The 15,739-nt window shown below is 40.3% G+C and overlaps 5 protein-coding genes across 5 annotated transcripts; 4 read left to right on the top strand and 1 right to left on the bottom strand.

Moving 5' to 3' along the window:
* Window positions 1-2,261: 2,261 nt before the first annotated feature.
* LOC138213741 (histone H4) lies at window positions 2,262-2,818 on the top strand. The gene has a single exon (XM_069174992.1). The coding sequence runs from the start codon at window positions 2,262-2,264 to the stop codon at window positions 2,571-2,573; it is 312 nt and encodes a 103-aa protein (XP_069031093.1). The 3' UTR covers window positions 2,574-2,818.
* A 594-nt stretch (window positions 2,819-3,412) lies between these two features.
* LOC138213727 (histone H2B 1/2-like) lies at window positions 3,413-4,042 on the top strand. The gene has a single exon (XM_069174979.1). It carries the CDS (start codon window positions 3,434-3,436, stop codon window positions 3,806-3,808), a length of 375 nt encoding a protein of 124 aa, XP_069031080.1. The 5' UTR covers window positions 3,413-3,433; the 3' UTR covers window positions 3,809-4,042.
* A 1,516-nt stretch (window positions 4,043-5,558) lies between these two features.
* On the top strand, window positions 5,559-6,528 carry LOC138213767 (histone H1-like). Its single transcript, XM_069175020.1, has one exon. The coding sequence runs from the start codon at window positions 5,601-5,603 to the stop codon at window positions 6,216-6,218; it is 618 nt and encodes a 205-aa protein (XP_069031121.1). The 5' UTR covers window positions 5,559-5,600; the 3' UTR covers window positions 6,219-6,528.
* On the bottom strand, window positions 6,513-7,648 carry LOC138213768 (histone H2A-like). Its single transcript, XM_069175021.1, has one exon. It carries the CDS (start codon window positions 7,619-7,621, stop codon window positions 7,238-7,240), a length of 384 nt encoding a protein of 127 aa, XP_069031122.1. The 5' UTR covers window positions 7,622-7,648; the 3' UTR covers window positions 6,513-7,237.
* A 314-nt stretch (window positions 7,649-7,962) lies between these two features.
* On the top strand, window positions 7,963-8,468 carry LOC138213707 (histone H3). Its single transcript, XM_069174951.1, has one exon. It carries the CDS (start codon window positions 7,980-7,982, stop codon window positions 8,388-8,390), a length of 411 nt encoding a protein of 136 aa, XP_069031052.1. The 5' UTR covers window positions 7,963-7,979; the 3' UTR covers window positions 8,391-8,468.
* The last annotated feature ends 7,271 nt before the right edge of the window (window positions 8,469-15,739 follow it).

Genomic DNA, 15,739 nt, shown 5'->3' on the forward strand with positions numbered 1-15,739 from the left:
AGTAACGCCAACGTGACTGGTGTCCAACTACGATGGAAAAAGCACGTAAATGGAAGTGTTTTCACCAAGGAACCAAATGGACGTGGCTGAAGAGATGAACGAATCAGAGGCTGTGTGACTTTAAACGTTTGCAAATGTGTGTTTAGTCATAGTGAAGTTCACAGAGTCAAACCGCTACTAACAAAGTTTGCAGCTTTACTTTTAGTTTGCGGATTGTTTTGGTTTTGCTGATTATTTTTGCTTTAAAGCAGCAACAAATGATTTAGTGTGGTACATTTTTTATTTATTTTTATTTAATGTGGATTTCCTGTCAAGTGCATGTTGATCACATACAAACGATAGAATACAAAGTGAGACGGAGCAATAACTAACGTGCAACATATTAAAAAACCTGAGACAAAATTAATTTTACGTTTTTACGTTAACATTTAGCAGTTAAAAACTGGAATTAACTGGTTTAAAACTGGTTAGAGTGATGATGATGATGATGATGATGATGATGATGATGATGATGAAGATGAGGATGATGAGGATGATAAAGATGAAGGTTCTAAAACTACTAGTACTGCAGTTATGGTGCAAACCTATGTGGAATACATGAAATGACACTAAGCCAGTTGATTTGTATGGAGCGATCTCCATAATATAGAGCGATAGGAGTCCCATAATAAAGAATATATCTGTAAAAGAATTAGGAAAAGTGTGGAAATATTAAGTGGAATTAATAAATGGATAAATAAAACAAAATTTGGAAATATAAAGACAAATGACAAAGAGTATTGTCTTTGCTTTTCCCTTATTGCTGTTGCATTTCCTGTTTTGTCTTTACTATACCCATATTGTCTTTACTTTTCACGTATTTCTTTTGCTTTCCCGTATTGTGTTTGCTTTTCAAAAGCTAAAGTATCCAAAAGAATGGTCATACCGGGACTAGATACTCAAACACGAGTCACAAACAAGGAAGGACGCTGTTTTGCATTCTGAGGAAGAAACATTTGCATGATAAGGACGTGACCTTCACCCGACCTGGCCCAAAAACTCCATCACATCACCTCAACAGTGATCACTTACCCATCCTCACCACATTTTATCTTCACCCCCTGGCAATCCCATCAAAGAAATACAACTACAAATCAGCACAATGGAACACAAATCAATCAAACGTAGAAATGTTGTTTAAGTGTGAATTTGTTTTTTATTGATTGTCTCTCTAACTTTTAAAATGAACTGATTCGGAGCAGTGATGTAATAAGAGCCTACTTAAAAGTCTGCCCGACCCTGTGGCCAATAGGTGGCGCTGTGGTCTCGCCTCATGACTGGACTGTGTGTTCACCTCCAGCTATGTCTCTATGAAGGTATTTCTGAGTCTTTATTATGCAAGCAAAAAAAAAAAAAGTCTTAAAAGTTAATTTCTTGCCCTGCAATCAAAACTCAAGTTTGTAAGTAAAAATATATAAAGTGAGAATAAAATGATTTGTTTTGTAAAAACTGCAGTTTCATTAGTTTTGGTCAAAGAATTGAGAATTTTGTTTATGAAACTGGACTTTTTGGCTGCAAATTAAAAACCTTTGGTCCTTTGACCTTATATTCAATTCAAAAACCTTTGTTGACAAGTCAAAAACTATAGTCTCAATATAAAAACCTGTGTTCTCAACAAAGAAACGTATAGTCTCAAAATGAAACCTATAGTCTCAATATAAAAATCTTTTATCTCAATTCAAAAATCTTTGGACACAAGTCAAAAACCTTTACTCTCAATTAAATTAAAGGGCCCAATGCAGTTAGTAGCCTGAAGAGTTGTTGAATTACACAGCAGAATAAACTGAAGTTTGAGTTTAATGGAACTTTAAATTGACATTTTAAGAGTCATTAAGTCTGCTTGTTTCACTGATTCTGAATCTATTTAGTTTGAACTGTCACACAACACAAATTAAGCTAAATCACTCAATATAAAGGACAAAAAACAAAGACAAATCATTTCTGTAAACGGTCTCACAACGATTGCTCTCTGTGCTTTGTTCACTTCAATATTTGTTGCTTTTCATGTTTGTGCTCACAGTCTTTGAGGAGTCCTGCTGTTTCCAATGTTGGTCAGTAGGTGGCGGCAATCAACCAAACCAGTTGTTTCTGAGCGCCATGAAAGTCCACAGAAGAAGATGGACGGGTCTTCCCCTGTCTTCTAACACGTCCTCAGACAGGATTTAAATACCAGGACCCCACCGCTGCTGTTCATTAAGTAATAAATCTATCAAACATTAACAATGAGCGGCAGAGGAAAGGGAGGAAAAGGACTCGGTAAAGGAGGCGCTAAGCGGCACCGGAAAGTCCTCCGTGATAACATCCAGGGAATCACCAAGCCCGCCATCCGCCGTCTGGCTCGCCGCGGCGGCGTGAAGCGTATCTCCGGTCTGATCTACGAGGAGACCCGCGGTGTGCTGAAGGTGTTCCTGGAGAACGTGATCCGGGACGCCGTCACCTACACCGAGCACGCCAAGAGGAAGACTGTGACCGCCATGGATGTGGTTTACGCTCTGAAGAGGCAGGGCCGCACTCTGTACGGCTTCGGCGGTTAAACTCACGTTGTCCGTCCAACAACAACCCAAAGGCCCTTTTCAGGGCCGCCAACCTCCTTCTTTAAGAGCTCTTTTCCGATTCGCTGCTCAAATGTAACAGAAATACTCATCTGATCTGCACGTTGTTTCTTTTTAATAGTTATTATATAGAAACCATCAAACGCTCCACTGACTGTCCTAAATACTCTTTAATATATTACAGTAATCCACGTTTAAATTGCCTGAACATTTCTTCATTAATTTATTTGCTGTTTTTAATTCATCACTTGTCTTTCTTCTTGGCAGATATTAATGTTAATAAGTTTATATTTATATTTCCATATGTATTGTTCTATTTGCATTGAGACATTTATTAAATTCACCAGTTCAATAAGAATCAGCTCATGGTTACAAGCCTCCTCTTATGTAGTACAGACAAAATTGTTGACTTATCCAGTATAACCAAAAAAAAAATAAAACAAACATTTAATCCTACGTGATGTTTGTTGAATGTTTATATTTATTGTTCATCTCTGTTTGAATACTGGATCTCCAACAACAACACCTGCAAACCATCCAGAACAAACTGGCCCACAGACTCCCGTTTCTTCAGCGAACATTCACTCAACAACCGGCATCCCAACACGGAGACACCGATCATCACTAAAATACCTGAAATCAGCCACAAACAACCTGCCCTCCACAAAACTTTAACATGTTTCCATGGAAACAACACCCTCCACCGCCACCGCCAGTGAGCTGCTCAACCAATCACAGGCGTGCTACTCTGCAGCTCTATTTGCATACAGGCTCAAATAAGTAGAGTTTCTGTTTCTCCCACCGACGATCTCACTCGTCGCGTTTCGTCTCGAGGAATCAAAATGCCTGAAGCCGCCAAGTCTGCCCCCAAGAAGGGCTCCAAGAAAGCCGCGACCAAGACGGCCGGCAAAGGAGGCAAGAAGAGGAGAAAGACCAGGAAGGAGAGCTACGCCATCTACGTGTACAAGGTGATGAAGCAGGTCCACCCCGACACCGGCATCTCCTCCAAGGCCATGGGCATCATGAACTCCTTCGTGAACGACATCTTCGAGCGCATCGCCGCGGAGGCGTCTCGTCTGGTTCACTACAACAAGCGCTCCACCATCACTTCCAGGGAGATCCAGACCGCCGTGCGCCTCCTGCTGCCCGGGGAGCTGGCCAAGCACGCCGTGTCCGAGGGCACCAAGGCCGTCACCAAGTACACCAGCTCCAAGTAAACGGCCTCTTCTGTGGAAGACAACCCGAAGGCTCTTTTTAGAGCCACACACTTCTTCTGAAAGAGAAAACTGTCCTCCAGTTAAATGAACGACGTTGATTAACTTGTTTTTAGAAAAGTTGTTAGAATTTGGTTTCATAAAATGAGTTGTGAAGAAAAACCAGCTGAGTTTGGGCTCCAATGACATTAGAAGTCAAATCCAAACTGGTGATGAAGAAATGTTGAATAAATCTACACTGAAATATTGTTAGTTTCTGCTCTTATATTTATATGGAGATATTTGCAGTCATTTATTCATTATTACATCACTTAACTTCATAAATGAATTTATTTAGCTGTGACATCGTTTGAGAATAAATGATTTTCATATTCAAAGATCGTTGACGATCAAACTTCAACTCTTCATGTTGAGCAGCAGATTTCTAGTTTATTTGTTTTATTCTTGCTATAAACTGAAATTTCCCAAAGACAATAAAACAAAAGGTTCTGGGTTTTTCATGTTTTATTTCTCCCAATTCAAAAAAGCAAGTTTAAATGTTCATCTTTCTGAGCTTCTCTATCAGGATAATATTGTCTCGTTGAACATTTTACGGTCAAAACGCTTTTTCTTTTGTTCAGAACTCAAACTTCTTTCTTTCATGTTTTTTTTTTTTTAAATATTCCTAAATTTCATATAAAACCAGATCAGACACTAAAACTCAAGACTGCTGATGCTGCAGATTCTTACAACAAACCAAAAGTCTCTTTTTAGAGCCACAAACTGTGTAAGGTAAAATGTGAAGAGTGAAAAAGGAATAAAACAGATCTGAAAGACTTCATTTGACTTCAAACAGCCCTGATAGTTAATAACACCGTAAAACGAGAAATAAAGCTGCTGGAATGAACGTTAGTGTTGTTTATTAAAAATGAATGAAACTCTGGAACAGCTGTGGAACGCTGTGACGTCACTGTGACGTCATCAACCTCTTTCATCCTTCATATCTGTCAAACTAAGAAAACAATCTGTTGTTGCATTTTTCACACTTTTGGTTTCTTCCAGTTTCTTTGAGCTCCGACTGAAGACATGAGGAGGTTGGATGTGTCGAGTTGTTTATAATATATATGCGATATATGTAATATTGATGACACTCAGAAAAGATCAATCAGAACATGCTTATTTCACGTTTCTGTTTCTAACATTTCCAAACACAGCTGTATTCCAGCAACATCTGGACAGCGAGCAGCTCTGATAGGAAGTCTGGCTGGACGACGACAGGAGCCTCCACCATCGTCGGTGTGTTTGCTGCCACCAGAACAGCTTCATTTTAGTCCAAAGTGGTCTTCGACACGTTCTTGTTTCGACTCGGAGTCTCTGAACGAACATGTGAGCGAGCTGGAAACCCGTTTTTGAAGGAGCTCTGGTGCGTTTTAAAGTGTTTTAGGAGAGCAAAGAGGGCGAAAAGCCGACGAGCAGCGCCGCGCGCCGCCGCGGATCGGTGGTGTTTGGAGGCTCCAGGAACAAAGTGCGGAAAGCAGCAGAGCTCCGCATGAGCTGAACACGAAGACGCGCAAGTCCGCTGTCTGCTCCTCCGCTGTCGGCCCGCAGAGCTGCTCCAACACGGGGTTTTCACTCGTTTATCGCCGAAGAGAAAACACAAGTGGCGCCGTTCATCCTGCACGGAGGAGCCTCGCGCTGGGCTGAGTCTCCACGGTTCTCATGGTGTGTTTAAAAGCAGCCACTTGCTCCGGACTTCGTAGAATTTGCAGTTTGACTCGTTGCAGCGCGACAAAGAAACGGAAGAGAACATTGGAAAATGGCAGAACTAGCTCCAGCTCCAGCCGCCGCTCCGGCCAAAGCAGCAGCAGCAAAGAAGAAGATCACCAAGCCGAAGAAGACCGGTCCCAGCGTCACCCAGCTCATCCTGGAAACTGTGGCCGCTTCCAAGGAGCGCGGCGGAGTGTCCGCGACCGCCGTCAAGAAGGCTCTGATCGCCTCCGGCTACGACGTGGAGAAGAACAAGTCCCGCGTCAAGACCGCCATCAAGAGCCTGGTGGCCAAGGAGACTCTGGTCCAGACCAAGGGGACCGGGGCCTCCGGCTCCTTCAAGATGAACAAGAAGGCCGATGTCAAGCCCAAGACGGCAGCGAAGAAACCCGCCGTTAAAGCGAAGAAGCCCGCCGCCAAGAAACCCACAGCAGCCGCCAAGAAGTCCCCCAAGAAGGCGAAGAAGCCGGCGGCAGCAGCAGTCGCCAAGAAGTCCCCCAAGAAGGCCAAGAAGCCCGCAGCGGCCCCCAAGAAAGCATCCAAGAGCCCCAAGAAAGCATCCAAAAGCCCCAAGAAGGTGGTGAAGAAGGTGGCTGCGGTCAAGAAATCCCCCGCAAAGAAAGCAGCTAAACCCAAAGTGAAGAAGGCAGCACCCAAGAAGAAGTGAGCTGTCATCACCCTCCAACTTCTACAAATCAAAGGCTCTTTTAAGAGCCACCACATCCTCCTCAAAGAGATCTTTCCTTCATACAAACAACCACTTCATCAACACTTTATTCATAATTAGAGAATCACGTTCAGTCAGTTTAGTAACTTCACTAAAACACTTCAGGTCCAATCTGAAACATTAACTTCATACTTTCACATCTTTAATATCTTTAATCCCATTTTTGTATGACAACACGTTTGGTTTTGTGTTTTTCACTTTTATAAATAGTTCACATTTTCATTTTTTTTTTTAAATTAAAAAAAAACATTTCTGGGTATAAATATTCTACAAATAATCATGTCATCGTGGATCTCATTGATCAGACTGGAGTCAAAAGTCCAAGTTATTTGTTTTAAACAGAAATATCTGTTGGAAAAAAAAATCATTTGTTCATTATTCACAAAGTTCCTTGTTTCTCATCTTATTTTCTACAACATGCAGATGAAGTGATGTTACACATTATTTCTATTTCATTTAGTATAATAATTCACAAAATGTTGCAGATCATATGAAGATTTAACCTCTGAATATTCTCCAGGAACAACCAGTTCATCAACGCTGTTCATTAGAGAATCAGTTCATGTTTATAGTAACTTCACCAAAACACCTCAGGTCCAAAATAAAGTATTAATTCATGACAAATAGTTTCAGAACTTCACTTTAATCCCATTTTGATGACAAAAACACATTTTCATATTTGTTTCCTATAATAATTTCTGGATATACTCTTTTGTTGTATGTTTAATATCATAAATGTCACTTTATGCTGAGAAACAGTTCAAGATCAAACATGATGTTTTTCCAGAATCATTGTTAAAAACAAGACAGAAATTTTCGGAGATTAATTGTGATAATCATCATAAAGACATTTTGATGTGATTCATCAGATGAATTAGGATCAGAGCTCTTTCTGAAGGAGTAGGTGGCTCTTAAAAGAGCCGTTTTGGGGGTCTGGTTTCCAGCAGGTCACCAGCTTTTTACTTCTTGGCGGGTTTCTCGGTCTTCTTGGGCAGCAGGACCGCCTGGATGTTGGGCAGCACACCTCCCTGAGCGATGGTCACTCCGCCCAGCAGCTTGTTGAGCTCCTCGTCGTTGCGGACAGCCAGCTGCAGGTGACGGGGGATGATACGGCTCTTCTTGTTGTCACGGGCGGCGTTTCCAGCCAGCTCCAGGATCTCAGCGGTCAGGTACTCCAGCACAGCCGCCATGTAAACGGGGGCGCCGGCACCCACACGGTGAGCGTAGTTGCCTTTACGGAGCAGCCTGTGAACACGGCCGACCGGGAACTGGAGTCCAGCACGAGAGGAGCGGGTCTTCGCCTTTGCTCTGGCTTTGCCGCCGGTCTTTCCACGTCCACTCATGATTGCTGTAGTTGTCTAGAAGTCGAAGCTCAGAGAAACTGTGACGCTCAACAGCCCACAGCCTCCTATTTATACATGTGGAGCGCTGGACGGCTGCTGCCGGACCAATCAGTGAGGATGCAGCAGAGGGCGGCCCGCGCTCAGGTTTTGGTGGGAAGTTTGAAAAGACTTCTGTCCAATCAGCGGCGCCGCGCTCCTCTAGAGGCGGTGCTGAGCTCCTCGAGGAGCCGTCCACCAATCAGGAGCCGGAGGTCTGAAGCAACGTCATCAGTTCACGGCCGCTCCAACGCTTTAAGAGCGGGGCTTCTCGCCCGTTTTTCACCACTTTTGAATTTCCTGTTCAGCGAAAGAAGAAACGATGGCAAGAACCAAGCAGACCGCTCGTAAATCCACCGGAGGCAAAGCCCCCAGAAAGCAGCTGGCGACCAAGGCCGCCCGTAAGAGCGCCCCGGCCACCGGCGGCGTGAAGAAGCCTCACCGTTACAGGCCCGGTACCGTGGCTCTGAGAGAGATCCGCCGCTACCAGAAGTCCACGGAGCTGCTGATCCGCAAGCTGCCCTTCCAGCGCCTGGTGAGAGAGATCGCTCAGGACTTCAAGACCGACCTGCGCTTCCAGAGCTCCGCCGTCATGGCTCTGCAGGAGGCCAGCGAGGCCTACCTGGTCGGCCTGTTTGAGGACACCAACCTGTGCGCCATCCACGCCAAGAGAGTCACCATCATGCCCAAAGACATCCAGCTGGCCCGCCGCATCCGTGGAGAGAGAGCTTAAACTTTCTGTTGCTCCACATCAACACCACAAAGGCTCTTTTAAGAGCCACCACACTCCGTTTAAAGAGCTCATTATTTCCTCGTATTGTTAAAATGTGTTTCGACATTATTGTTGTGATTCTGCTTCAAACAGACTCTTATACTGGAAAACGTAACTCAAAGTACTCCAACGTAGTTAAAATGGACATAACGAGCAGGATCCATGTCCGTCTCCAAACAGACTGCAGCTGGGAGCGTTTTACGCACGAGGCAGAACAGAAGTGACGTTTTGTCTCATCGTTTATAATTATTGGTGTTTATGTACTGTTTGAACAATAACGGCCAAGATCAGCCTTATTCAGACAGTTTGTATTTGTCTCGAGGAATATTATACAACTCGCCACTTTTGGTTTATTAAACTTTCAGCTTTCTTTCATATGAACATTGTTCTCTATTCAATCCACGTGCTTATTTTCAGGAGATCACCCCGTGACGTCTTTCTGTTGTACCACGTGCTCGTCCTGTCGTAGTTACATGATTTGGCCACCAGGGATCTGTTTACTTTTTTTTTTTTTCTTACTTTTTGGCTTTTGTTTATTTTTCAAAATACAATTTATACCAATAATTATCAGGACCTTAACACACACACACCTATCAGTGTTTAAAGGGCAGAAAGGACATTTACCCCCCACACACACACTAAAAACAAGGTTTTTTTTCCTAACTAAAGATAAACTGACCTTCTTTCCTTTATCACAAAAAGTCTTCTTCCTGTGGGGTCCAAGTCAAATGATGTGTTATATCAGTTTGTTGTTGTTTTCTTAAGTTAAAATGGTGTTTGGTACTTACTTTTTTGCTTCGTAACGTTGTTCGTCACAGCAAAATAAAATAAAAATCAAACCAATAACAAACCAAATGCATGTTTACTTTTCGATCACGTAGCTGGAGGGTCAATGCCCTTATTACCATTTCTTTTGGTTTAAAGCAACATATTAAACAACTTACGAGGAACTGAGAGTGGAAAAGAAAAAAAAGTCCACGTTTGTTACGTCATGTATTTTGGCAATATACCTGCAAAAAAATATAGTTTTAGGGAATTGAAGAACTTTAAAAGCAGAAATTTATCGTTCGCGGGAGCAGTTTTAAACATCAGTTAATTTTCCACATCTGCAATTAATTCATCAGTGTTCAAAAAAAAAAAATCAAAATATCAAAAAGCCGGTAAACATGCAGATGTTTGTTGTTGTTGAAGTTCGGAGCCACCACACTCAATTTAAAGAGCTCATCATTCCTCAATTTATTACATTACCACAAAAAAATTGATGTTTAATCTAAATAAGTTAATGCACATAAAACTATCATGAAGCATAGATGACCCCTACAGTCTTTAGGTTTGAGGATTAATTGTCATGTCAATGATCCAGATGAGCAGTTTATTCTGATGTGTAATTCAACAACCCTGGCCATCAGGCTACTAACTGCATTGGGGCATTTAATAAAAAAAATACTCTGTAATGGGTTGAAAAACGCTGTACGGTAAGTCTTTAACCTTCCTGCTGTCTTCGCCGACACAATACAAGAGGTTTGAGGACAAAAGGTGTGTAGTCCTATCATGAAAAATGTATAAAAAGTTTTTTTAAACTTCGTCATTCAACTTGATTCCAACTTCTTGACACTGGTTTTACACTTTTTTTTTTTTTTAATTATTATTTATGGTCAATAGACCTAATTTTAACAAAATTTGTACTCATTTTTGATTTAAAAAAAAAAAAAATTATTATAATGAAAATTATATTGTATTTTCTTGGATTATCACATAAATAGTGACAAATAGTCACACCTGTTGTCCTCCTGTTGTCAAAACTGACCCGGTCTGTTTTGTAGTGCTTGTAAGGCATAATGGAAAATTCATCAAAAAAATTTCAAACCTTGTTAGCCAACTTCATTCCAACTCACTGACACTGATTTTACGCTCTTTAAAGTTTTTGGTCATTGGACCTCATTTCTTCTGAAATTATAATTCATCTTTGAGTGAAAAAGAAGCCAAAGTTGTGTATTATTTTTAGGATAAATAAGATCAAAGGGACATTTATTGATGGAATATCACTGTCTGGTGCCTGTTGTAGTTTTGTAAAAAGATGGTTTTGAAACCAATTAATTTTTTATTTATTTTGAAATGGTCTGTTTTGACATTTTATAAAACATAATACATTAATTATCACACTATAACAACTAATTTTTACACACCTTGTATGTGTGTGTGTGTGTGTGTGTGTGTGTATGTGCTTATGTATGTGTGTGCGTGCGTGTGTTAGTTTGTTTTTGTTGTGTTCCCATGTTGGGAATCAAACATCAAAGGACAAGTTAGGACAGCTGCACACATGTGGAGCTTTGAACATGTGAGTGTGTGTCTGTGTGTGTGCGTGCGAATGTGTGTATGTGCATATGTGTGAGTGTGTGAGTTGGTTTTTTTTGTGTTCCCATGTTGGGAATCAAACAGCAAAGGACTCGTTAGGACAGCTGCACACATGTGGAGCTTTGAACTTGGGGACGGGGTGATCGCACCACCGAGTACCACAGATGCTATATTTTCTTTTCAACCAGCCATAGTTCACTGTAAGTTGTCATCATTGATATTTTTTTGTTTGTTGTTATCGTTGTTATCTTCGGTCAATTGGGGAAATTAAATGACAAATAAATAATACATTTATGATCAACATGGTTTTGAAAACGGGTCACGAAAGACCCGAGTACAACAGTAAGGTTAAGTGCCCAGACAACAAGGGTCAGAAATAACCTTTCAAAAATGTGAACACTGACATATTGTTCAAATTCACCAGCTGCTCAACAGTAGCATGAAATAGTTTCGTGAAAATTGAAGTGAAACGATTTGATGTTGCTGATGAGCGTTAGAAACACAGCTATAATTTAAGGTTTTATTTCCATGACAATCGTGTTGCACTTCATATTTATAAAAAGAAAAAAGAAAAAAACTCTCCGGCACGCAGAATAGTAAGTTTTATTTCCATGACATCATCAAAATATAAAGTCCATTGGCCGAGCAGTGTGGAGAACATTGGCCTTTAATTTTTGAACCAAACCATATAGTTTGTTTCTGGAAACATTATCCAGGAATATTTGATGTTTGGTCAGATAAGCCACGCTTTTGCATTTTTGGATGAATGCTTTACATTAATTTTACATCCCGGGGAAGAAATATTTCCATAATCAAGATATGCAGCAGATGAACAATGAACCTGCCTGAACTATTTCTGTATTGAAAGTACATCATCTGTTTGAAAGGAAGCAAATATCCTCCACAAGAGACAGTCCTCTAAATCTACTGACAAATCAAGACTCACCAAACATCAGGTACGTTTGTTTCTAATTTTTGCACGCAACATCTCAATGTTTTCTTTCCATAATAATTTATTTAATGCAGTAAAACACTGGCTTGACAGAGAAGTCATAATTGTTTTTGTTGCTGAATTTTTGTAGTGTTTGTTGTTCTGGAACTGAACTGAACTGGATATTGGAAGTTAAATCGATGAAACTGTTGGTCTTTTCAGTTCTGGTGTTTTATATCAAAGATAAAACATGATTGAAATATTTGGACCTCTAGTAAAGAGATATGGTATTTTTATAATTAAAATCATTTGATTATTATCACAAACACCCAGAATATGTATATATATATATATATATTTATGTTTTTACCTTTTACACCGTTGTCTGGCAGAGACGGTTCGGTTAACTCCTTTGTTGTCATCAGAATATCAACATATGTGAAAAACTGAACGTTTATTTTTGTAGTGTAAAAACTGAAAATTACTGTTTATATATATATATGATAGAAAGATGTCATCCTTTTATAGTTCTTGAGGATAAATGGCTTGTCACACCATATGATGCTTTTATGCCCAATTGGAGAAAAACATTTAAACAGAAAATGATGGCAGGAATAGAAACAAACATTAACAACTTATTTCTTCATGGACAAGATTAATGCCTGTGAGCTGCAGTCTGACAAATAGTTTTCGAGATTTGTTTTTAATTTGTCAACTACTCATTTATTGATTTAGAAAACTGTACAGCTATCCGTGTACAGGCAGAGACGGGGTCTGCTTTTAATCAAACATATTTTTCATGCCATATCCTAATTAAATCTTAGCATAAGTTTGTAAAAAATATGCATCACTGAGTCGGTAAAATGTGTTTTGCCTTTGTTTGTGGGGTTGATTAATTAATCTCTAAATCTCAGGTTCTAGTGCACCATTATCTGTATTTAGAGCCTTAATCAGAGGGGGTGGGGCTTAGACCAGAAGTGGGTGGGGACAACAAGGGACACTAACTGGTAGAATTACAGTTTCATTGTCCTTTTACAATTTCAGTATTTTGAGTCATTTAATTATTTGGGATTGTTCACGTTGGGCTGTTAGAGTGATTAAGACTCAGACATTTACACACATTTTTTCTAAATCAACTTTCAACAGCGATGGACCGGATCAAACGTCTAATTCTGCTCATTTCAGGTCAGTGCTGTTCTTTATTTATTGCATACATGTTGTTAGGATTAGCAAAGAAAAAAAAGAGCAACAAACCTTTTACTGATATTTTTTTTTTAAAGTTTTTGCAACAATTCCCTCTTTATATTAAGAAAAAAAGTATATTGATGAATTATTGTTAGTATTCACATTTTATCCAACAGATGAGTCACATTTTCTAAAAATGTTTTAAATTTGTTTAATTTCCTCCCTTATGTTCTATATACACGTAGATTTATCACTGCATTCTTCTGCCTGTCTCATTTCCCCCCACAGCGACGTGGACTCTGTCCTCATGTGTCTCCCAGCATCAATACTTTCTAGTCAAAACGCCAAAAACCTGGTACGAAGCTCAGACCTACTGCAGAGAGAACGGTTTTGACTTGGCCACCATAGACGACATGAAAGAGATGCAAACGGTTCTTCAAACTGTCGAAGGCAAATACGATGATGCCGTGTGGATCGGACTTTCAAAAGGGACGGATGCTGAATGGCACTGGTCTCTGGCGGACAAACATTTCTACAAAGATGGAGAAAGAGATTATCTGATTTGGGGCCAAAAAAACAGTTACAACTGTGTGTCATACAAAGATGGGAAACCTTTGACGAGTAACTGCGTGTACCCACAGTATTATCTTTGTTTTGATGGTGAGTATCACTCGTTTTGTTGTCACACATTCAAATGCAGGCATGCAAGTTTGTACACCGTATGTTCATGTGCACAGATATAACAGAGTACAGTCCAACCGTGTTTGTATTTTAAGTGGGACGTCTGCATTGGATTTATTGAGGTTAATCCCTAAAGTTGTCTTATTGGTCACCAACTTAAAAGCTGCGCTCACCAACCTCAACGATGTCAGTCTCATTGGTGGAAACCTGCCAAACGTTACAAAAACTGGTCCAAGTGATCCAAACTTGGCCTCTTATTTGTAAAGATAATATCGTACCGATTCTTATATTTATCTTTATCTTTATCTGTATTTGACTTTCATGAGCGTTTCGCCATAATAAGAGGTCGCATGGTAGTGCTGCTGTTTTCAAACTAAATTGCATTAGTAGAAGATCAAGCTGACAATAACACCAAAAACACAAACCTTAATGGAGCTGTTTGCAACTGATGCTGACAACGGCAACATCTTCCTTTTATATTTAGCAGAAAAACATGGCAGAGACCAGTATGTTCGCACTACAGAGCGTCTGAATTGGACAAATGCCCGAGACTACTGCAGGACACACCACACCGACCTGGCCAGTGTGAGGAATGAGGCAGAAAACCAGACCATTCGAGACGTGGCTGCTGCTGTTGATGAGGTGTTTGTTGGCCTCTTCAGAGACCCGTGGACGTGGTCAGACCAGACTTACTCCTCACTGAGATACTGGAGAACAAGCCAAGTCGTTTACACTGTGATCGGTGAAGAATCGTGTGTTGCTTTGTTGAAAAGTGAATCTGGTCGATGGGGAGAGCGACAATGTGGAGAAAAGCTTCCTTTCGTCTGCATCGGTAAGTAAACATTTTAGATTGACTTTGATTGGGTTTGGGTCAAGTCCTTCATCTTTCTGTGGCAGATTTACTGTTTAAAAAAAGACAAGTTGACGTCCAACTCTGTCTTGGTTTGTCATGATGACAATAATGAACAATGTGCATGTTTGTCTCTTTGTATTAGGTCCCATTGTGAGGATCTTCAAGGTGAGGATCGACTCACACGGATCACAGTTGGACCTCAACGACCCGGCAGTGCAAGACGGCATACTGACGCAAGTGAGTCTCACACAAAATGAAATGTGCTGTCTGATGCAGAGTTAATGAAAAGTCACAGTCTGTCTGTTTGAATGGACACATGAATATCATATCTGTGATGTCATCATCAGCTCTGAAACCTTATATTCACCCTTTTAAAAGTTAAAATGGTAGATGACAGTTAAAAAAAAAAAAAAAAACAACATGAAATTGAAATCAAATTGAAATCAAATTGAAATCGAACCCCATTTGAAGGTTTGAAATTTGATTCCAATCAGATTTATACAGAAACTCAATGAGACACACAATGACGACGTTATTTTCAGAGAGAATTTGTTGCTGCATTCATCATTTCATAGTTTTTCTTTCTACTTTCAGTACTGCAGCATTCATGCACACCACATTTCACATACTGTGTGTTGGGACGTACTAAATCTTTGTCTGTTCTACTAAATAGTTTATTAGTATCGCTACTGGAACGCACCACATGCTGCCGTTAGTAAAGCGCTATAAGAGTCTGTGGACACGCTGACGTAAATTGTCCACAGACACTTTGCTTCCTCATTTAAAAGCCATTATTCCTGCGTAGCCACATGTACATCGTTACCACGGCAACCCATGCAGATGGATTAGCGAAGCAAATCCACTTTGCCTGCAGTCTGAACAACACCTGAGACCTGCGACTAGACTCATAAAAAAAGAGTTCAATATACTTTTAAATTATTAGGAGCTCCTGAAGTCCCTGAATTAAAGTGACTTTAGCATCAGTGGAAGGAATAACGTTCGTGTTAGCTTGTTCTTCTGCTGTTATTTGCAGCTGTTATTGTTTTTGACACAAACACAAACACTACCGTATTGAAATCAGTACAACAGAACAGGAGATGGACAAAAGAAGATGTTTTATGAAAAGTCAAGAGTTAAATAGTCCAAGTGAAACCAAGACATGCTGAGAATATGAACAGTGCTGGCTAGCTAACCTGCCGTCACCAAGTCTTTGCAAGAAATTTCAACACATTCAGATAAATGTAGCATTTGATTTCAGTGAAAAACAGTGCAAAACTGTTTGTTATTAAACATCAGACAAACACA

This window comes from Embiotoca jacksoni, unplaced genomic scaffold, assembly GCF_022577435.1.
Source record: "Embiotoca jacksoni isolate LCO1_2020_lvr unplaced genomic scaffold, fEmbJac1.0.p SCAF_63, whole genome shotgun sequence".
Taxonomy (NCBI): Eukaryota; Metazoa; Chordata; class Actinopteri; family Embiotocidae; genus Embiotoca; species Embiotoca jacksoni.